Source organism: Podarcis cretensis (assembly GCF_951804945.1).
Source record: "Podarcis cretensis genome assembly, chromosome: 3".
Taxonomy (NCBI): Eukaryota; Metazoa; Chordata; class Lepidosauria; order Squamata; family Lacertidae; genus Podarcis; species Podarcis cretensis.
In genome coordinates, this window is record NC_137172.1 from 12,485,556 (window position 1) to 12,509,209 (window position 23,654).

Sequence of the window (23,654 nt, forward strand, 5' to 3'; positions counted from 1 at the left end):
GCTGCATATTTTTCAACATTTTTTTTTAAAAGGCAGTATCTGGAAAGAGCTGCACCTGCTCATTCAAAGGTTTTCTAATTAACTGATCTAAAGGGGTGGAATGATCAGTCCCATGATTAACATGCAATGTCATCTCTCTGACCTCTTGCTAAAAATAAGACCGCTATCCACATGACAATGGCAACAAAAAAACCTCCACTAATATATTATGCAAAGAAAGAAAGCTTAACTTCCTGTCTCCCCCTCCTAACTTTCTATTTCTCTACTTTCTCCCCCCTCTCTCTCTTTCCCCTCCTCAATCCCACATTATCTCCAACAAAAAATGTCTCCAACTGACTGCAATTCATTTGTACGAAGGATGCTAAGACTTAAAAACAGAGACACTGAATGTATTTTTGTTACCTATGGAAAATCTTTATATGAAAATAATAATAATAATAATAATAATAATAATAATAATAATAATAATAATAATAAAATGTCGGGGTAAGAAAGCTGAGTACAAATACAGTTTGAATACCACAGTTCATATTTTGAGCCTTAAATTTCCTTAAATTCAACGTGGTCTCTCATTTAAACTCTCGAGCTCAGTTCTTTCACTTAACTTTTCCTTCCTTCAACTTTAAAATCCCTCCGCTGAATATGTTTCGGTGGGTTTCCAGGTTGCTGGGTCTAATGGCCTGTTTCCATATTGCTCACCTGTCGGGTGTAGTTGATTTGAGCTTCTTGCTCTATATCTGAGTCTAACTCTGGCACATCAGATAAATCGGAGTCAGATTCTTCGCTGTGTGAATCTATGCCACTTTCTGCACATGGGAGAATGCACCAGACGACATTTTAATAAAGGCAATTAAAAACTAAAGCCACATCCCCGCAAATAATGAATACAAAAACTTGTGCACGCACACGAAAGCTCATACCAATAACTAACTTAGTTGGTCTCTAAGGTGCTACTGGAAGGATTTATTTTATTTTATTTTATTTTGTTCAAACAATTGTTTCTGATTTGGCAGTAGAAACATGCACACTGAACCTAACCAAAGATGCAAGTAGAGCACAGTATTCAGTGACCCCCTTCCATGAATTTTCAGTTTATTTCTCTTTTCCATTATGGCCATAATTCTACAGAAGTATGCAGTTCTTCACTAAAAATTGGCTTTTCTGTTCAGGTTCAAATACAGCTCCAGCTGCTCATATTGTTCTCTACTCTGTGCACATACAACTCTCTAGGATTCTCACCGACATCTATTAGTGACACGCTAGAAAGCTGTGTGTACTCAGTGTTTCCCCATCTGCTCTCCAGCAAATTCAAACCTCCCTATGTCTCCTATTCCAACTTTTCTTCATTGGTCCTAGCTAAATATTCCTGTGGGTCTCTGCAGTTTGAAATGATTTTTATAAGTTACTGATTTAAATGTGTGGACATCCCCTGATGCACAGTGAACATTGTGTACATGTATTATTTGAGCAAACTGCACCCAATGAGAACATGGGCCTGTAGGAAAGCAAAAGGCAATGTACATGTTGGATTCAAGTATTCTGGGGGATAATGATTAAAAGAAAACCCATTCAATCCATCAAAGCTATCTTTTCAATTGCAACTTCTTTCAATGCTTGGCTAAAGCACCCAAAACAAGTGAAGGTACCGTATTTTTCGCTCTATAAGACGCACCAGACCACAAGATGCACCTAGTTTTTGGAGGAGGAAAACAAGAAAAAAAATATTCTGAATCTCAGAAGCCAGAACAGCAAGAGGGATTGCTGCGCAGCGAAAGCAGCAATCCCTCTCGCTGTTCTGGCTTCTGGGATAGCTGCGCAGCCTGAATTCGCTCCATAAGACGCACACACATTTCCCCTTACTTTTTAGGAAGGAAAAAGTGAGTCTTATAGAGTAAAAAATACGGTATTTTGCTTTGAGGGGCCTATGTCTTTTGGCTGAATCTATACTGCTCAGTTCAAGTTGGAATGGTTTGTTGGTTTTTATAACTGTGGCTGTTCTACAACTGTGTATTATGTTGCTGTAATAACCCATCCTGGGACCATAATGGTGAAGGACATAATTCTGTGAACGAAAGAACGAACGAACGAATAATAAAGAAATGTTATTTGCATTACCCTGGGGTGCTGTTTCATGGATTCCATTTGTTAGACCTTCTGGAATAAACCGCCACTGAAAAACAGAGTGATCTGCACCTCCAGTACTTATTACCCACTGAAAGTCATGCGACCAACGGACATTGGTAACATGTGCAGAATGGCCAACGTATTTTCTAAATTTAGCTCCTAGAATAATAATAATAAAAAAAACCATATTGATAATTGCAAATAAAATTCATGAAATGTCAGAAAAAAGCATAGTTACTTTTTAAATATATATACACCGTAAGTTCTTTTAATACAGCCATCATGAAGTCACAATAAATTATATACCTGATCAACACAGACACACAAAATGTGTTTTCCTTTCCCAATTATGGGCAATCATTTTCACTAAAATGATTGCCCTGTCGCCTACCCTACTCAGTCTTCGTATCATGGTAGTCAAAATGGCATATTCATTTCCCCTCGTTTTGTAGGTTTTGTCTTTGTCTTCGGTACTGGCAGATATTAGCTTGCTGGTGTTATCATATTAGATACTACTTCTCAATAAACAGAAAATAACAAAGAATCCTTTGTTAGTCCATAAAGCTGTTTCCTCTTTTGCTGCAGTGGACTAAAACATCTAACGCTCTGGAAGTAGTTCTTGAGAGTTTATGATGGAAGTTGTTTGCATAAGTCAATGCAAATATCACCAGTGCTTTTTTTTCTAAAAAAAATGTTTAGGGGTACTCTCATTTTGACTCAAGAAAATCACTATTTTATACTTCAGATCGGGAAAAATAAATACAGTAAATGGACAAAAGTACAAAGATTCACAAAATGTTTAGGGGTATGCGTCCCCCCAGAAAAAAAGCACTGAATATCATGTAAGCTTAATGACAGAATTGTTCTATCTCATTGCATGTTTGAGTTTCATATTCCCCCTGCCCATGCATGCTTGATTGCAGTTTCCTTGGGGCAGAGCTTTCAGGGTATTTATTTATTTTATGTCAGCTGTGTGGCGTGATATAAATAGTAAATCGGAAGAGAAATCCTTCCACTGCTACTGTAAGATGCAGCCTGAAGGCCTTTGTCCTCTTGACTCTGAAGTTTGTTTTATAAAATAATTGAAAAGACATTGAAAGAAACCCGTTCTGAAAGCCAGCAGACCTCAGAAGGACAGAGGATGCTCAATAGCTTAGCGTTCAGCAACTTCTAATATTGTGTTTCTTGAACATGGACAGCGAGCATCCAAGGCAAATCAGGTATTGATTTGTGGGCTTCCAGTGGGCATCTGGTTGGGCACTGTGTGAATGAAATGCTGGACTAGATTGTTGACATTTCCATTCCACCTCAAGGAACAGGCATGTGGAAATGTTCTGTGTCACATGTCTGTTTACATTCCAGCACAGTATGCTGGAATGTTTGTGTACAGCTTTTGCTTTTGCTGTTCTCTCTGAGATGACATGAGAGAGAGACGACATGTTTCTTTGTTCTGATTTATGATTATGTTATGTACTGAGTTGAATAGGATCCAAAAAGCAGCAGTCTGATTGGTCCTAGAACAATAGGATTCAGAATGTAGCAGTCTGATTGGTCCTAGAACAATGCAGCAGTATGATTGGTCCGCAGGAGCCACCCAATCCAGCTCCAGGTGGAAGTGAATCCGCAACTTGATTGGCCTACAGGAGAATTCCCAGAATTAGCCAATCACGTGCGACCCATTGTGCAAATAATGTATATAAAGCAGATATTTTGGGGGAACTTTCATTCCTTACTACCAAGAGCATGAAATCCACACTCGACTCCGAGTATATTTCCGCTTAATGAATCTGTAGCCGAAGTACGACTTCACAAGCCTCACACCTATTCTGTGTGCACAGTACACTCTGCTAATAGCATGCCCTGGCTTTTGAAGTCCAGGCTGATGGAAGGAGACGTCCAAGCTGGGGCTTGCCAGCTGGCCTCCCGGCCCTCTGCATGTCGACACAGATGAGCCTCTGCTGTGATCTAGCACGACTTCTTATGCTCTTTACGTTATTTCTACCAATTGCAACAAGCAAAGTCTTCAGGATTGCGGAATGACCTGACTTGGAGGGGATTCCATTGGATCCACAGCCAGTTAAAGACTTGACTGAGAGTTGGTCAAGGCCTAGTATGTCCTACAGAGTGAAACCAGGCAGGCAAAGTGAACTTTATATATATATATATATATAATGGACTACTGGCCTGAAGGTTCCTTGGTAGGAGCCACCACCAACCACTAACAAGCTCGAGTTAAAGATATCAGACCACTTTTTCAGCTTTCTGCTTTCCATTTCACTTCTACATGCTAGTATATTTTGGATATTTTCCATGTATGTGCCAATGAAACAGATAAATTATTGACACTGGTCCATCCAAAAGGACTTGACATGGTTAGGGAGCAGGGCGGACAAGCGAGGAGGTACTGGGCAGTCTCTGGTGCTGAGGCCCACCTGAAAGTGGCTCAAGATCTACTATGGAAACTAAATGATCAATCCCAACCGCAAGCGAGCAATCAGTTATGCACAGGACAGGGTCTTACCTTTCTTTAGACAAGGAAATCTGAACAATTTAACTAATCCAAAATCGTCTCCAGTCACCAGAACTGCATTATTGTAATTTCCATCCACAGAGTTGATGTCTGTAACGTTGCTATACTTCGGCCAGATCCCGTTCACTTCTGATCCCATCACACACGTCCAGGAAGCCCAATGAATCCCTTTGATTTCATCTTTGCTTGTTAAATGCTTTCCAGCTGAAACGAAATCAGGTTAATAAGCTGTTTAACCATTTGCGTTTCAGAAGAAGTAATGGAACGGAAATTTCCTGTTTTAAGGGATTAGTTCCATATCAACCTGCCTGCTAAGGATTTCCTCCATGTCAGCTGTGGGATGACCACAGTTTATTGGTAAATCTTCATGTGCAGAAGGTCACAGGTTCAATCCCTGGCACCTCCAGGTATGTATGGGTATTTCACTACCAGTTTCCTGAGAATCTTGTCAGCAGTTTGATTTTGATTGTACACAATTAATTTTGGCTTTTATTCTTTTTCTTTCTTTTTCCCCCCAAATTTTTTTATTCATTTTATAACACAACTAAACAACACAAACAGAAAAACTAACAATACAAACAAATTCTTGTCTTATCCTTATTTTTTCTAAACATTGTTAGATGAGCTTCCCCAAGTCCCCCCTATCTGATTTTCATTTTACCTCATCTTTAGCAGTTTACATATATCATTATTTTTAACCATTTTTTTTGTATCACGCTTACTTTTACCATAGAAATCTTCACATGTTATCAATTACAAATAATGCTATTTTAAAATACACCATCTTCTACTTCTAACCCTACAGCCTATATCCACTTCCAAGGCTATTCTAGACTTTAAATATTAACATATTTATTCAGATATTCTTTAAACTTCTTCCAATCTTCTTCCACCGTCTCTTTTATTCTTGGGCACTCGTCATCATCACTGGCCGCTCAAAAAGTAGGGCTGGGTGTAGCAAGACTCCTTGCCTGATCACAAAAATGTGACACAACTCCTTTGTTTATATGTTCACTGTAAGCCTAGGGTTTACAAATCTCATAACATCACTGTTGTTTCAGAAGAAGCGGCGTTCATCTGAGCTGCATGTTGTCCCCAGAAAGCTCTCCTCTGGAAAAGTGCAGAGAGATGGAGTCTGGCTTCCACACTCAATAGGAGTGAACTCTGAAACCGCTCTAAACTTCCTGCTCACTAGCTGGACATGTACCGTATTTTTTGCTCTATAAGACTCACTTTTTCCCTCCTAAAAAGTAAGGGGAAATGTGTGCGCGTCTTATGGAGCGAATGCAGGCTGCGCAGCTATCCCAGAAGCCAGAACAGCAAGAGGGATCGCTGCTTTCACTGCACAGCGACCCCCCTTGTTGTTCTGGCTTCTGAGATTCAGAATATTTTTTTTCTTGTTTTCCTCCTCCAAAAACTAGGTGCGTCTTATGGTCTGGTGCGTCTTATGGAGCGAAAAATACGGGTATGTATGTGTGTGTGTGTACATTAAAATAAACACATATATTTAGAATGAGCAAGCCACCCCTCGCCACCCCCTGTAGGCACCCCATGCAACCCTTCCCTATTTTTTAAATACTTTTCAAAAGACACCCCCCTCCCAAAGTCTGACTCTAACCTGCATGCATTTTGGACCCATTTTGCAGACACTCCAAAACGATCCCAAATGAGCACTGTGCAGGCTCAGAAGGCATGGAATATAGAATGACGGCTGGATATAAAAATAGAGGAAGGGGAGGAACAGTGGAATGCTCTACTTGGAGGAAATGGCTGAAATGGAACTCTGGGCAGGGGCACTCACTTTGGCAGCCAGGCTATACTGCAACATTTCATTGCAGAGTCCACTTTTAACAACGGTCTGTGTTATTATTTGTTTGCTTGTTTTATTAATTCCAATGTGACCTGATTATACTTTCATGTTTTGCTACAGGGAAGATGACAATGTTGATGATTTAGAAACCTGAGTTAGTTTTGGAGTTGTTCTAGATTCTGATAATGGCTACTCCATTATCCTTTCTGCTGCATCAGGTCAAATTCTAGACCTTTCCCACCAGTTCCAGAATAATTGTTAATGAAAGGATTTTGGAATTTTTCTTCAAAAAAGGTTTCTGTTACATATTTTATCACATTTCTTTCCTGAATCAACACATAATGATTTCAATTTGAGCACAACCTTGGCCATAATTCAGGTGGGGTAGTAAATCTGACTAGGATGAGAAAAAGTCGGGTTCAAACCCCTGCTCAGCAATGAAGTTCACTGTGTGTATGACCTTGTAAGGTAAGGTAAAGGTACCCCTGCCCGTACGGGCCAGTCTTGACAGACTCTGGGGTTGTGCACCCATCTCACTTAAGAGGCCAGGGGCCAGTGCTGTCCGGAGACACTTCCGGGTCACGTGGCCAGCGTGACATCGCTGCTCTGGCGAGCCAGAGCCGCACACGGAAACGCCGTTTACCTTCCCGCTGGTAAGCGGTCCCTATTTATCTACTTGCACCCGGAGGTGCTTTCGAACTGCTAGGTTGGCAGGCGCTGGGACCGAGCAGCGGGAGCGCACCCCGCCGCAGGGATTCGAACCGCCGACCTTTCGATCGGCAAGCCCTAGGCGCTGAGGCTTTAACCCACAGCGCCACCTGCGTCCCCCTGTATGACCTTGTACTAGTCACTATTGTTAGCTCATATCAAGGAAGTCAAGCAGACCTGCCTGAGGACTGCAGAGCAAGCAGGGATGGGAAATAAGTTAAACCCAGGTTTGCAGTTAAAGAACTTGCCCAAGTCACAATATTCCTAAGACATTACGAGAACCAAAACACAACCATCCTTCAAAACTTGCACTTCTCTTAATTTTGTAATATCCGTAGTTCTCTAGTCAAGTATTGTGTACAATAATGTAGACACTGCAGTAAAATGTGCATTAAAATATATATATATTAGTGAAAAAAATAAATTTTATTTGAGGAAATTTCTTTGCAAAAATATGTATACTGGGAGAAATCCGCACTAAAATGCTAGTGAATTTTCCTGAGGACTTTAAAAATAAATCACAGATGTGAAAATGTGGAAAACTTAAGACTTGAAAATGAAAATCTGACTAGAAACTGAGGCTGACAGATTTGCCTTTCCCTGGTACCAATCAGCTTTTATAACTGTGAAATTTAAAAGTGGACAGTTCTATTTACAGATGTTTAAAAACCAGTGCAAATCTAAAGGAGAGGTCTTACATGGCATCCTGTAGAAGAAGCGTTCTCCCGCACCATCATTCGTTTGCAAGAATTTGCTGTCCAGAGACCAGTCGATATGAGTAATAAAGCTAGAAGACTTGTTGCATTCTCCAGTTTTTTTGTACCGTTGAGCAACTGCATAGATATCCACGGGGCCATCATTGGAACCCACTGCAAGATAGCAGCCATCTGGCGAAAACTTCATTTCATGAATTACTTCTTTCCGGTCTTTGATATGAACTACCTCTGTCATATCTCTGCAAAGGGGTGGAAATGTCAACAGCAGGCTTGAAGTTGCAAAATGTTAAAACCAAAACCAAGCCCACGCCACCTCAAAAGTCCTGACTTATTTATTACTTTGATTAAAAAGTTCCCAAAATGTTAAAAAAATAATATAAACAGGTATCATTAAAACAGAGGTTTTATTTCACTGGAGCCTACAGGCAGAACAGTGTGCACTGGGTTGCAGCCTTAGAAGAAGTGCACAGTGTCAGTAAGCCAGAACAGATTATTACCAGCAGGTATCAGAGAATGTGAATTTATTAGGGCCATTTTGTACATTGACAGGTTAATAAATAAGCACAGCCTCCAACCATACATCCTATATTACTTGGGTAACACTCGCAATTCATAACCAGATAATGTGTACATTGACAAGCTAATAATGTGCACAGTATCTTATTGAGTATTCTGTTTTGTACACTATTCAACATCATTTGGACACTATGCATGTTAACTGAAGAATGTGCAAAATCTCCTCTTCCATTTGTGTACATTCCCAACGCTTTCATCTCCAACGAACTCAAATTAACCCCCACTTACACAAAATTAGCCCAATCCAAAAAGGCCCATTTCAGTTCAATTAATGATAGTGTATCAGGCTGAAAGCAAGCCTTTTGCTGATTTGCTGTCTCTTCAGCTCCCGTCTTTCTTGCTCAGCTCATGTGCCCAGCTTTAAAGACAATATTATGGTATGTTAAAAATATTCCCCACGCTGTCTGAACTGGGAAACTGTTGTTTAAGGGCCGCTTAAAAACCAGGTTTTTAAACTAGGATCTGGTTACTGGAGAAAGGGAGAGGAAAACTTGTGGCACACACCTCGTTCTCAGGCAAACAAACCATGGCTTATAAGAAAATTATGAGCTGGGCTATGGACTTGTTATAGAATGGTGCAAGGAGAACTTACAATTTCAGATTTGGTCTGAGTTTTTAGAACATGCTTGCTTTTGTTAGATTAATTTTCTTTTTCTCCTACCTTACTCTCAGAACAATGAAGGAACCATCCTTCATTCCCAGTGCCAGCTGAGATCCATCAGGGCTGAAAGATACACTTCGCACAGCTTCTTCCATATTGCAACGAGCAATCAAGGCATGGTCAGCAAGGCTCCATAACCTGAGCAAGAACAAAAAGGACCAGAGAAAACTTATCATTGCAGAATATGCTAGTTAATTTACTTGGCAGCAGAAACTTTTGTTGCTGCTCTCACTTCCTGTTACACTAGCCTATTCCCAAATGATGAAAACCTGCATTTTTAATTGTATCATTAACACATTCACAAAAAACCCTCAATAATCACTTGGGTGCTACAAGTATAATATAGGTGTTTGAGACGTTGGAGGAGTTTTGTGCACTTTTGGACGGTGGCTTCTAACCTTAAAGGTAAAGGGACCCCTGACCATTAGGTCCAGTAGCAGACGACTCTGGGGTTGTGGCGCTCATCTTGCTTTATTAGCCGAGGGAGCCGGCATACAGCTTCCGGGTCAAGTGGCCAGCATGACTAAGCCGCTTCTGGTGAACCAGAGCAGCGCACGGAAATGCCGTTTACCTTCCCGCCAGAGCGGTACCTACTTATCTACTTGCACTTTGACGTGCTTTTGAACTGCTAGGTTGGCAGGGGCAGGGACCAAGCAACAGGAGCTCACCCCGTTGTGGGGATTCAAACCGCTGACCTTCTGAACGGCAAGTCCTAGGCTCTGTGGTTTAACCCACAGCGCCACCCACGTCCCTAACCTTAATGACTGGTAATAGGTTACTGAGTTGTTTAAGCTACCATTTCCCAGGGCTTCCTTCTCCAGAGCTCTGGAATGCCTATTGGTAGGTGAGCTGCAAGATTTAATTGCATTAGGAACTGGATAGGAAACAGAGTGTGTGCTTACTCCAGAAGCCTCAGGCCTGCAGGACAGAAAGTAGGAACACTCTCATGGTCCATGGATTGTATCCAACAAAGTCATCTTTTTGGTGCAAAGAATTCTGGCTGCACAACAGGACTTCCTCTCCTTTTCCCACGTGCCCCATGCACATGCCCCATTCAGGGTTGGAAGAAACCCTGGACAAAATCAAGCCTGTGTGTATGGAGATCTAGATCCATGGCGATAGAGAAGTGGGAGAAGTCCAGTTGTACGTGCAGAAGTCCTTGGGCTAATGGGATGGTTTTGTGAGTGCAGCCCTATGCTGATGGAGAACAGCGAATGTACTGTCATGTACCGAGTTGAATAGGATCCAAAATGCAGCAGTCTGATTGGTCCTAGAACAATAGGATTCAGAATGCAGCTGTCTGATTGGTCCTAGAACAATGCAGCAGTATGACTGGTCTGCAGGAGCCACCCAATCTAGCTCCAAGTGGAAGTGAATCCACAACCTGGTTGGCCTACAGGAGAATCCCGGAATTAGCCAGTCACGTGCAGCCCATTGTGTAAATAATGTATATAAAGCAGACATTTTGGGGGAACTTCCATTCCTCCTCACCACTATGAGCTGAATAAAGAGCATGAAATCCACTCTCGACTCCAAGTATATTTCAGTACGCTTGTTGCTTCCTTGTCCTGAGTGAAGTCATTTGCCCTGTGTTTGTCTGTCTGTCTGTGTGTGTGTGTGTGTATTGTAAATCGCTTTGAATTAACTTGGTTTGTTTGTTTTTAAAGTGACCAATAATTTTTAAAATAAATAAAATGACGATGGGGCTTACCCGATTGGCAACAATATATTTTTAACAAGATGTGATGATGGGGGCCATGTAAAAGGTAAAAGTACTGCTGGGACAGAGCAGCAGGAGTCCACCCCGTTGCGCAGATTTGAACTGCTGACCTTCTGATCAGCAAGCTGCAGAGGCTCAGTGGTTTATACCATAGCGCCACCCGCTCCCACTTGGGGGTCATGTATACACCACATTAACTCCAGCAAAACAAAGCAGAACTATGGTCTGTCTCCTGATTGAGTCTTCCACACCCAGAACCAACAGAGGGCCTTCCCTATGGAACGCTCTCCCATCAGATGTCAAAGAGATAAACAACTACCTGACATTTAGAAGACATCTGAAGGCAGCCCTGTTCAGGGAAGTTTTTAATGTGTGACATTTTAATGTATTTTTAATCTTTGTTGGAAGCCGCCCAGAGTGGCTGGGGAAACCCAGCCAGATGGGCGGGGTACAAATAATAAATTATTATTATTATATTATCTACATTACACCAAAGCCCCCAGAACACTGCACCTGGAACACTGGCAGCTGCTTGTGCCAAGTTAAGGCTATTTGTCCACCTAGCCCAGTGTTATCTGCTCTCATTGGTAGTGGCTGCGTAGGGTTTGCAGGAAAAAATATTTTCCCTTGCCTGCTACCTAATCGTGTTAAATGGAAATGCCAGGAACTTAATGTGGGCCCTTCTGCATGCAGAGCATGTGCTCAGCCACCCAGCTATGTTCCAACCCCAGTACACTGACAAATCTTTCCACCAGGAGCGAACACCAGTTTCTGCTAAAGTAAAAAATAAAATAAAAATGCAATATGCAAATGATGCCACAAAGCATATGCAAGGCATGAATCAGAAAATCACAGATATTTCAACATGTTCAGCACATCAAGAATAGTTAGTATCAGCTGCTCAGAATGGTAAAAATGAGAGGGAAAGACCCGTCTCCTAGGAAACTGGCTTCCTCGGCTTTTCCCGTGAATTACAGAATTACCCTGACATCAAACTGAAGCGATACAGGAATGTACTAAGTCAACTAGGGAGATCAAGTTTAATGCAGGAGTTCGTCGAAAGGGTTTGGTTTCATTAGGGGGGGAAAAGCATGGCAGACTTTGACAAATCTGACCCTGCCCTTATATTAACAACTATGCTCAAGACCAGGCATCCTCAACCTGTGGCCCTCCAGATGTTTTGGCTTACAACTCCCATGATCCCTAGCTAACAGGACCAGTGGTCAGGGATGATGGGAATTGTAGTCCAAAACATCTGGAGGGCCGAAGGTTGGGGATGCCTGCTCAAAACAGTTTCTTCAGATCAACCGTCTGAAAACGCAAGGAATATAGGAGAAGGAGAAAGGTTCCATATTTAAATGTTTAGAAAAATTAGGAAGGGGCATAGGTAGCTGCCTTTTATCAAGTCAGACTACTAGTCCATCTTGTTCAATGTTGTCTACGCAATGTTGTCTACGGTGGCTGTCCAGGGTTTCAGACAGGGGTCTCTGCCAGCCCTCATGTCACAGAGCATGCTGGTCAGTAAATCACACAGTTCCAAGTTGGAGTTAACTCTTTATTAGTAAAAACACAATCTTCACAGACTTGGCTGAGTGTTGGGTCTAATGAGCCCAGCAGCAGCGTTCTCTGTGGGTCTTACTCCATGAAATCAGTTGCTGAGACTAAATGTCCCCGGCTCCCCATAGCTGTTTTTGTGTTGTCCTGTGAACCGCCCTGAGGCCTGCAGCTATATGGCAGAATACAATTGAAGAAGAAGTTGTTGTCTCCTCCTTTCCAGGGCTTTCCCCAAACAATTGGAGGCTGTGCATGCGTACAGCTATTCTCTCCTCTGCCCCTTTCATGCCTCTTCTGGGTCAGGGAGACAAGAGGGGAGGGGAGACACAGATCCATGCTCTTTTCTAAGCAGAAAGTTGCCAAAAGCTAAGACTGCTTGAAATCTAGCAGCTGCTCGCACTTCTCAGAAAGTCTGCTTCAGCTTCCTTTGGAAGCTCTGTAATTCACTTGTCGAAAACCCTGACTTCTGCAATCCTTAACCAGTCCAAAGAATTGTGTTTTCTTGGAACTACTCCAGCTTATTCTATCAGACACCTGGCCACTGAGTTCATTTACTGGAAACTTATGCTGGCTGCTGCATCCCCTCGCATCCAAAAAATGGGTTACTTAGCAACCACCTCAGCAGTAAATTAAGGCTCTCATAAGCTTTACTGGTGTTTCGGAACAATTAATGCTTGAGCCTTCCTCTGAGAAAAATTTAGCAGAACAGGAATAGTTTTCAGAGCCATAGTTCAGTGGTGAAGCATCTGCTTTGATTGCACATCCTCTTTCATGATGCATGTTTGTGTGTTTGCGAACAGAAACCTCTGACTTTTACAGGGCTTGACGCATACATTGCTCTACAGTGGTACCTCAGGTTAAGTACTTAATTTGTTCCGGAGGTCTGTACTTAACCTGAAACTGTTCTTAACCTGAAGCACCACTTTAGCTAATGGGGCCTCCTGCTGCTACCATGCCGCCGGAGCCCGATTTCTTTTCTCATCCTGAAGCAAAGTTCTTAACCCGAGGTACTATTTCTGGGTTAGCGGAGTCTGTAACCTGAAGCGTATGTAACCTGAAGCGTACGTAACCCGAGGTACCACTGTACTTACTTTGTGTCTCTGGGCCCACTCCCCACTGCTGTGTCCCTCCCTGGGATGTTTACTGTTATGTAGTGAAGTTTCACCCTGGGCCAGCAGGGGGATACTGTAGATAGTTTTCACTCAGGTCTGTAGATAGTTTTCACTCAGGTCCACGTCAGTTATTTTAGGCGGGAAACTCTGGGTTGTTGTTGCTACAATGTTGACAGCCGGCTGCCTATAAAAGCAGGCCGGCTGAGCTGTTTGCTAGTCAGTTCTATTCCAGCTTACAAAATAAAGAGCTGCTTTGGAGAAATCGCTGTGTCGTCTGCTATGTCAACCCACAACTTAACATTTACCAACAAGGAAATGCCCCCATCCCCATTTTAAAGCATGGCAGCTCCCCAGAATGTATGTGGCGACAGTCCATAGGCCATCTTCTTACGCTCTTGCCTTACCTCACGGATCGATCGTCGCTGCCGGTAACAACTAACGGTTTCTTGGGATGCACGGCCAGGGCCCAGAGCTCTCCTTCGCAGTGACCTTGCATTATGAGCATGGGCTTGTCTCTTTCTCTCACGATGACCTCAAATATTTCGCTGTCCTGCGTCCCTGCTAAAAGCCGGTCTGCTTTCCAGCACACGCTTCGGATGGACAAACCTGAGAGAGGACAGAATAGCCTTAGAATGACGACGGCGGATTACAGGTGAGGATATTAATAGACAAGATGTTAAATTGTTTTCATATGGAATAACAGCAGCAAGAGTATTGTTAGCCCAGAAATGGAAGCTAGAAGAAATTCCGACGGAAGAAGAATGGCAGACAAAATTAATGGACTACGCAGAATTGGATAAGATGACAGGAAGGATTCGAAACCTGCGGGACCAGAGATTCACAGAAGATTGGAAGAAATATACGAACTATTTGAAGAGCAACTATAATCAACAAATGATGCTGGTTGGACTACAAGAAGTTTTGTAAGGAGAAATAAATGAAACATTGCAAAATAGAGAAAGATTAGAGATATTCATTATGAGATTTAAAAGTAATAGTGAAAGTAAGAAATGTATATTAAGTGATTAGATTGGAAAATTTTCAGATGTGATTGATGGAAGTCAAAAAAAGATTGTATAAGGTATAAAAGTATGTTTAATTATTGTTGAAAATGCTATGTTAAAAAAACTAATAAAAATTTATATATATATATATATAAAAATAGAATGACGATGGCTGGCTATCAGTCTGTTTATATGGCATATAGAATCATAGAGTTGAAAGGGGCCCTCTGGCCCACAGTCATCCCTGGGTGGGCTCAAACCACCAACCTTCTGGTCAACAGCAAGACATACTGATCCATTGTGCTGTGATCCAGTGAAAGTTAACCCCTTATGTTAGGGTTGCCTCAAACTCAGGATGAAAGGGGAAAACGTGCTGAAGGCACACTTGGCAAACCCTCACCGTGATCAACTCCCACCTAGAAACCTATGTCCCCACTGTGGAAGAACATGGAGATCCAGAATTGGCCTCCACAGTCACTTACGGACTCACTGTTAAGACCGTGTTCATAGAAGACAATCTTACTTGACTACAAGTGATCGCCAAAGAAGAAGATTCTGAAGAGCCTATAAGAGCATGTTATGACGACTCTCATTTTAAATACCTCTACTATATGTAAGCTATAGAAGCTGTGATATATTGCTGAGGGGGAGCAGGAGAAGAGAAGAGGAAAGCAAGTCTTCAACCTATGTCTCATCCAGAAAATATAGCCAGAGAGATTTGGCAAATTAAAAAAATCCACCCGGACAGAAATTTTACCCCGGGAAAAAAGATGTGTCCTGGAAAAAGAGGACATGTGGCAACCCTACTTAAGTTGCACTGTTTCCTGTGGGTGTTCAAAATGTGCACTGAAAGCAGTGTGACTTAAAAGCACTCAGCCCTGGCTAGCTTCTGCCTGCAGTGGACCAGTGTTCCTTCAGTTGGTATTCAGTGCAGCTCATAAAACTACAATGAATAAGAATACAGGTAACTTGCAGCTTACACGAGGTTTTAGTTAATGGGAGTCCATGCATAATAATGTAAAGCCACTTGTTTCCTGCTTGTCTCATGATTTCTAGGCACGGGTCTGAGCATTCTTCTGTTTGCCCCGCTGCTTTCCCCCCAGGGAAACCCTCTCTTTACTGCTGAATCAGAGCAAACATCAGTCCGTGGAAAATCTGATGGACATTTGCTCTGATTCAGCAGTAAATAAGAGAGTTTTCCTGTGGGGATGCAGCAGGGCAAATAGTAGCATGGACAAGCTCACAGTTGCCAAGTCCAGTGCTGTCTATCAAAGATGAAAGGCAGCTCACCTGGGGCTTGTTAAGGCCTGTCTGCCAGGGTCTGCAAAAAACAGGGCCCAGCAGGCCAGAAAATAGCAATATGCCATTGGTGTGCTACATATCTCTCCATGGACTGCAATGTGGAAAGACCTCATTTTGGATGCTGATTTTCTGATTCGGCACACACACATTATTTATTTTTTTAAGGTAACTGCTGACACCTGTTCACAAAACATCATTCTTTCCATTCTTCAGCTTGTGAGTAGCCAAAGGTTAATTTATGTAAATGCACACACCGTTCTTTATTAAGCACTCTTAATTGAGAGGTATTTTATCTGATACGAATCAGATATCAGTCCTTTTCTCTCTCCAGTTTACCATCACTGACTATGTTAACAAAGTGCATATGGATGAGCACTACAGAACAGTTAATTCTCGCTGCTGGCAGACTTGCAATCTGTTTCGTCAGATAAAGCTCTCTTCTACTGTACAATAAGCAGATGTGCCCTGCTTCCAAAAATACAAATATAAAACTGACTTTAATCTCATTCTTCGATCAAACTACAGGTTTGCTATGTTTCATGGGGATTAAGTCACTACATGGCATGGTCTAATATTAATTCCTGGTTCAGACTCTGAAAAATCTTTCACATATGAAGAGCCTGGCTAGTTCAGCCTAAGGGCCTAATTCAGCCCAGCATCCTGCTTCTGTAACGGCCAACCAGATGCTTACAGGAAGCCCACAAGCTGGTCATGAATGCAAGACCTGTATCCCATTCCTCAAGCAAGGCATGAAGGTTCCAGCTTTCTCTCATTAACCCAGAATTATGTCCTCAGATTGTTTTCGGGGGGGTTCACCCCCTCTAAAGATTGTTAGGATATAGTTCAGAAAGGACTCATTCATGCCAGGAAACGAAATTCCTGCAGATCTGTTGTCTAAGACTGTTAACAGAGAACAACTTAAGTTTTATGTACAGAGGTTGCAATTGGGTTGAACCACAGGTACTACAGGCTACACGGAAAGGGGGAGGATGTTAGGATATAGTTCCGTTCCACCTTAAAAGGGTACAGGCAGGACTGTTGTGTGTCACATGCCTGTTTACTTCCAGCACAGATCTGCTGGGAACTTCCGTTTGTATATAGCTTTTGTATTGCTGCTGTTTTGCTAGAGACGAAAGGAAGCAGACATGTTTTCCTTTGTTCCTGAACTATGCTGAATAAAATGCCTGTAAATACTGCTTACACATATTTCTGTCCGCCTCTTCTGCTGCAAAGAGTTCTTATCTCTGCTGGTTTGCATGCTCAGAGTCTCTAAAGATATCTGAGGCTTGAGTCGCAGTTTTGATGCTGTTCTGAGAACCGGAGTATCGCCCGGCTGCCGGCCGGTGGCTGGAGCCAGCTGGGGGGCTGCAAATTGCCCCTGACTCCCAGCAGCATCCCAACAAGATGTGGTCTCACAACTCAGAACTGATCCTGGACACTACCTCTGTGAAGGTACCAGACACAATTCTGTGTAGACAGAGTTTCCCAACGTTAGTGGCAGCCCCTGTTCTGGGTCACCACCCTCCTGAACTTCCAAGGGTGGGAGAATTACCACGAGGGCCTTCCCTGCTGATCTTAATACCCAAGAGCTTCTGCGCTCTCAGATGTTTGGCGCCAAAGGTGTTTAGGGCTTTAAACACTAGTGTGAACATCTTAAACTGCACCTGAAAACGAACAGGCAGCCAAAGCAGTTGGAAGAGAAGTTACATGAGTTCTAAACCTAACCCTAGTCAATAATCTGGCCACTGCATTTTGAACCAGTTGAAGTTGCCAAGTCGTCTTCAAGAGTAGCCACACTTAGAGCTCACGAAGCATCATGGCCAAGTCATTTCTGCCAAAAAGTGGCTATATACCATATTTTTCGCCCCACAAGACACACTTTTTTCCTCCTAAAAAGTAAGGGGAAATGTCTGTGCGTCTTATGCAGTGAATGTGTGGTCGATCACTGGCTCCGTTTCCGGCCCCGCCCCCTTGCCCAGGCCTCCATTGTTGAATGTTCTACAGATGGAGGCTGTTTGTTTCCCCAGCAACATGTGACTGGCTGATTAGATTATCTGTCTGGAAACTGTAGAAATGGTTCCCTTTCCTTTCCTAACGAAGCTGCAGAACTGTGAGTTGAACCCCATAAAAACAGGCTTTTTTCCCCTTTGCAAAGTAGGCTCAACAACTTTGAGCTGATCCTCAAAAAAATGGGGCTTTTCCCCTTTGCAAAAGAAGCTGCACAACTTTGAGCTGATCCTCAAAAAACGGTGCTTTTCCCCCCTGCAAAAGAAGCTGCACAAGTGTGAGCAGATCCCCCCCAAAAATGGAGCTTTCCCCCTTTTCCTCCTCTAAAAACTAGGTGCGTCTTATGGTCAGGTGCGTCTTACGGAGCGAAAAATACTGTGGCTGGCAAATCAGATGGGGCTGGAAACAGGAACTCCTCACCATTGAGGAAACTTTGCCCTCCAGTGACAATGCTGGATCATGGAGTATCCGCAAAATATGAAGCATCTTCTTCTAAGGGAGTGCAACACTGACCAGAACAGGTTGTCTCCAGACCTCCTGGGCTTGAGAACTTGGAACACAAAACTTTTCCGGTGTTTTCAGGACATTTGCATAGGCACTTACACAGAAATTCCCGCCAGAGCGGTACCTATTTATCTACTTGCACTTTTTGTGCTTTCGAACTGCTAGGTTGGCAGGAGCTCGGACAGAGCAAAGGGAGCTCACCCTGTGGCAGGGATTCGAACCGCCGACCTTCTGATCGGCAAGCCCAAGAGGCTCAGTGGTTTAGACCACAGTGCCATGGGGCACATGATTCCCCCCCCCTCATGGATACAAAAGGAGCCAAAGTGCATCTGCAGAATTCTCTGCAAGTGGAATTCTGTCTCAATGAGCCAATTAGTATTAATAGTTTATACCTCTACATTTGTGTGCTGCAATTTTCTTTGCCCTCATGTGCTTCTCTCCAAATGTTCTCTACGCAGAATCAATGGCTAATAAATGACATTAATTTGATGAACCCCTAATGAGACCCCCCCCCTTAAACTAAAAAGATTTTAACTTCCTTCAGGGCTGGAATGCGTTCTAGACCCCCTGTGGGAGGTTAACTGACATGCCTTTACAAGCAGCACATATGGGGTAAATGGCATTTATAAATAAATGATGGCATCCTACTGCTGCCTATCATTCTGAAGAGAAGATTTTTGCCCTCTTCTGACAATTGTAAAAGTATACAGTCATACCTCGGGATAAATATGCTTCAGGTTGAGCGCTTTCTGGTTGCGCTCCGCAGTGACCCGGAAGTAGCACAGCACATTACTTCCGGGTTTCACCGTTCGCGCAAGCGTAGACGGTCAAAATGACGTCATGTGCATGCACGGAAAATGGTGAAACGCGACCCGCGCAGACGCGTCTTACGTTATGTTTAGGAAGCGAACGGGGCTCCGGAACGGATCCTGTTCGCACCCCAAGGTACCACTGTATATGGAAACTGGAATTGCTCTAAAACAAAAGGATAGTCCACATGTTTTTCTGTGATTCTTACCTTAGAAATTAGCTTTGTCATTCCCCACTCTCTCATTCTTTCTCTCTTAGACACACAACCACATATATAAATACAGGTATGTGGGGACACACACACACACGTGTGTGTTTGTGTAGGAATAAAATACATATGGCATCACTTTTCCTGAAAAATGTTCTGCACTCACCCCTATGAGCTATACCCCCAAATGTGCTTGGTTTTCCTCAGTTAAACTGATTCAGCCGGGCTTTAATATCTGGAGTTACTGGGAATTAACAATGTTTTCTTCCTTAGATAAGGGCTGGACTTCCAGAAGTTAGAAAATATTTTCTCAGTTACACTGCTTACTTTTGACCTTGGGGGGTCTTCAGACAAAAGAACAGTTGTAGGAATCTTTTTCAATGTTTCAAAGCACAACACAACATCCCCACTCTGTCCAGGCCAACAAATATATATTTTAATAAATCTGGGCTTAGTTCAAGTGACTCATCCAAATTTACTATGGGGCATTTCTTATTGATACATTCATAGGTTCCTTGAAACTCCACAGGAATGACCAGGTCAGCTTCTTCTGAGAAAAAGCACCCACACACTCATTTATTCCAACATAACCTTATACATGCACCTTTGCAATATTCGACTCTCTACAGATCCTGCAGAATTTTCTTATTACCTAAAGGACAAGCCTTATTTTGAAAAAGAAAAACAAATAAACGATGAAAACGCCCCCCTGATCCCAAATATATTCATCTGAGTCTGTCTTCTTAGCAGCGGCGGAGCAAGCCAATTGGGCGCCTGGAGTGGCATGCGTGCCCTGTGCCCAAGGGATGGGGCCAGCCGGGGCAGGAAAGCTCTACGGGGCCTCCTCCCACTCAGCCCCCCTACAGCTGAGGGAGAGGCAGTGGGTGGACCATTTGGGCACCGCAGAGCCTGTGCTCGCCTAAGCCACCATGTCTCTCCCAGGAGAGACGCGTGGCTTGGGCGCACTGCAGGCACGTTGGTGAGTGTCGCCCAGCATTTTGTCACTCCCTCAGTGGTGACACCCAGGGCCCCCAGCCCCTACCGCACCCCCCTTCCTCTGCCCCGCTTCTTAGGTTAATTAATTAGTTGGAGGTTCTCGAGAAAATGTTTCCTCGCTTAGGTCTCTGGGCGAAAGCTGGCCTTTGGAAGAAGAGGATACTGCTGGGGAGACGGGGGCATCAGGCAGGCCCCCAGCTGGCTCCAGACGATCACCAGTCTCCTGTGGAACAGCATCAGTCAGTCAGTGACACGAGCCTCAGATACGTTCCGAGACCCGTGCACACTCTGTCAGCAGAGTGTATAAATCATCCACGACGGAAGAGGAAGACAGAGCATATTTACAGCATTTATTCAGCGTAGTTCGGGAACAAAGGAAAACATGTCTGCTTGCCTTCGTGTCCAGCAAAACAGCCATAATACAAAAGCAACATACAACAGAAGTTCCCAGCAGACTGTGCTGGGAGTAAACAGGCATGTGATACACAAACATCATGTTGTTGTTTAGTCGTGACCCCATGGACCAGAGCACGCCAGGCACTCCTGTCTTCCACTGCCTCCCGTAGTTTGGTCAGACTCATGTTTGTAGCTTCGAGAACACTGTCCAAACATCATGCCTATACCCTTTTAAGGTGGAATGGAACTATATCCTAACAGATACGTTAGCGTAACTAGGATGAGATCATTGGGTTGAAGTGCCTGTGTTATCTTGTGCTACGGTGCTTCAAAGCCAGAGACTAACTAGAAAGTGATCTCAGCTGTGTGGGAGCACACATATATTCAAGTGCTAGAAGATTCTAGATTGTACACCTGATTGGCTTAGGGGATTCGCCCCACTTGCAATGCATTGTACTATGAAGCTAGCTTGCTATTGTCCCTCAATCTCCATTTCATCTCTGTTGTGTCTCCATGTTGCCTTCTGTGCTTTTGTACCTATTTCTTTGCACCACCCGAGAGATCCTATTGTCTGTGACTTCTGAAATCTCTGTTACGTGGAATGTATAGAAGGATAAGGGTTAGGAAGATAGCTTTGTAACTTTATTCTGATTTGTGATTCCCAGCTATATCTCTTAATTGGCTGTGGCTATTTTTATCCCCATCATTTTGAGGTCCTCTTACACGCTGAGTACACAGGTGCTTCAACCTCGGAGAAATGTCAGTGCCCATTTCTATGGATTTACTGCTGTTAACACTGATGAAGCTCAAACTGTGTCTGCAAAGGAGATCCTGCAGAGAAGTTATTCGGAGAAATAATTTAAAGGACAAACCACTAACTACAAAAATACAATGGCATAAATAGCATCAAAATCACTATTTATAGAAGCATAAATGGGGCCACAATGCCATCATACTGGAGGCGAGTGACACTAAAACAAATGAATGGAGAAGATCTCTAGCATTTTCAGGTAGCAGGGGCAAGAAAAACTTTGTTGTGTGTGACAGTACAATGGTATAGCTATTAGGTAACACTTTTATGCCAAGCATAATTTCGCATACATATTTCTGGAAGGTTCACTCCATTGAGATACGTGGGACTTACAACATAAAAACCTCTCTGGATCAGACTGGGATCCACCAAGTCAAGGGTCCTGTTTCCAGCTGGATCCTTTCAGGGTACCCACAACTTAGAGCATCTTCACATGAGCACCTCAGTCTGTAACACTTGCTAGAAAAGAAGCCACTAGCCAGTGCTAGTCAAGTTGCTCACTAGGAGCTATCCATGGTCCTGCAACTTCTGTCCAGCCTTGACTCCTTTTCTGTGGGATCCAGCACGGGACCAGAATATGACATCATATCCCACAATACTCCCACACATAGCATTGCTAGATGCAATCACGCAGAGTGCTGCTGCTGCTAAGTATTGTCCTGCACTGCCACAAGGTAATCCCACAAAGGGTTACCAACCATGGAGGAGACGCTACAAGAGAGAAGCTTTCTCTGGACCCCCTCAAAACTGAAGCTGGCCCAGAAATACTGGGCTTGGTGGACAAATATTCTGACCTGCTATACAGCAGCTTCCTACATGGTCTGTTAAGGCAGTTTGAGTATCAGAGTAACACACACACATCACAATCTGCAATCCAAATGCTATGCCCATTCATTTTGCCACCTCCAATTATTTTGTAGTACCACCCAACATGAAACAAAGGAATTGGTTGTGCTTCACTTGGGAAAGAGGTAGTGCCGTAAACTACAATTGTGAAAACAAAGGCAAAATCTGAAGGGCAGATGTGCTAACTCTTGCATGTATTCCACTGCCTCCTCAGGATCACAGCAATAAAGATTAAATTCAAACTCGGAGGAAGAGAAAAAGAACAAAAATATTCATGTTTTGTATTGCATTAAATACATGACAAATAATTTCATAGAATCATAGAAACATAGAGTTGGGTAAAAAGTATTTTCATTACCTTTATAGCCTTGTTCATTTTCCCTGAGATCAATTTTAGTTATTGGCTTAAAAACAGTGTCCCACAGTCGAATGCAGCCATCTCTCCCACCGGTGGCAAAACCTTCTTCACATGCATACATGCTAAAAATGCCAGCCTGTAAATGAACAACATACATACTCAAAGTGAATTTTTAACAAAAGGCATTTCAAATCCCAGACTGTTTGCAAGGGCTTAAACGTCATCAAACTTAGGTCAGCTTGTTTTTCCTATGAAACTCCCGGTGTTTATATAAACCCAATGATTTGATGATTCCACCATGTATCAGCGGTCAGAGGCAGAACCTTTCGATAAGTGAGGAGAGAAAGAATGAACATGATCACATTTATCATGCGATGGTCGCCAAGTGAACACCTCCCTTACATGATTTATAAGTCAGGACCTCCACATAGAAAACCTAACTTCTTTTTTCGTTAACAAACAACAGCCTCATCCAGGGTTTGCCACCGTGGGAACCCCAGATGTTGCTAGTTTCCTACTCCCAAATGTCCCAGTCCTCCTGACCAATGGTGAGCTGGATGATGGGTGATGGAAGTTGCTGCACTGAAGCACTCCCAAGTCATGAGTGGTGGTCAGGAAGTGGCATGGTGCTCTCTCTGTAGCTTCTCACTTGCTGCGTTTCCTGGCAAAATCCTGTAAAATATGTGGCAACCTGCTCCTGAAAAATCTGGAGAAGTTTCACACACACACCTGCACAAAAAAGCAGTTGGAAATGCGCCTCTTTTCACAGGGGAGAAAGCTTTTGAGAACCAGAGGCAAAGGTAGGATTTCAGCACAGTCTTAATTCAGAATTTAAAACCTACTGGATTAATGTAGAAGAAGAAGAAGAGTTTGGATTTGATATCCTGCTTTATCACTACCC

The 23,654-nt window shown here is 43.1% G+C and overlaps 1 protein-coding gene across 6 annotated transcripts in view; it reads right to left on the reverse strand.

The window, feature by feature from the left end:
• Window positions 1–23,654, reverse strand: part of EML6 (EMAP like 6) — a 170,351-nt gene that overhangs the window by 80,187 nt on the left and 66,510 nt on the right. For 5 of the 6 annotated variants that reach the window (XR_013836564.1, XM_079968390.1, XM_079968387.1 and 2 more), the window contains 7 exons: window positions 22,754–22,889; window positions 13,916–14,117; window positions 9,126–9,263; window positions 7,871–8,127; window positions 4,646–4,858; window positions 2,116–2,283; window positions 700–806 (listed from right to left, as the gene is read on the reverse strand). Coding sequence is in view for 5 of the 6 variants with exons in the window: in XM_079968390.1 (XP_079824516.1) it covers window positions 700–806; window positions 2,116–2,283; window positions 4,646–4,858; window positions 7,871–8,127; window positions 9,126–9,263; window positions 13,916–14,117; window positions 22,754–22,889 (1,221 nt within the window). In the remaining variant the exon portion in view is untranslated. Of the gene's footprint in view, window positions 1–699; window positions 807–2,115; window positions 2,284–4,645; window positions 4,859–7,870; window positions 8,128–9,125; window positions 9,264–13,915; window positions 14,118–22,753; window positions 22,890–23,654 lie in introns of those variants that run through there. The other variant, XM_079968389.1, reaches the window with a different exon arrangement.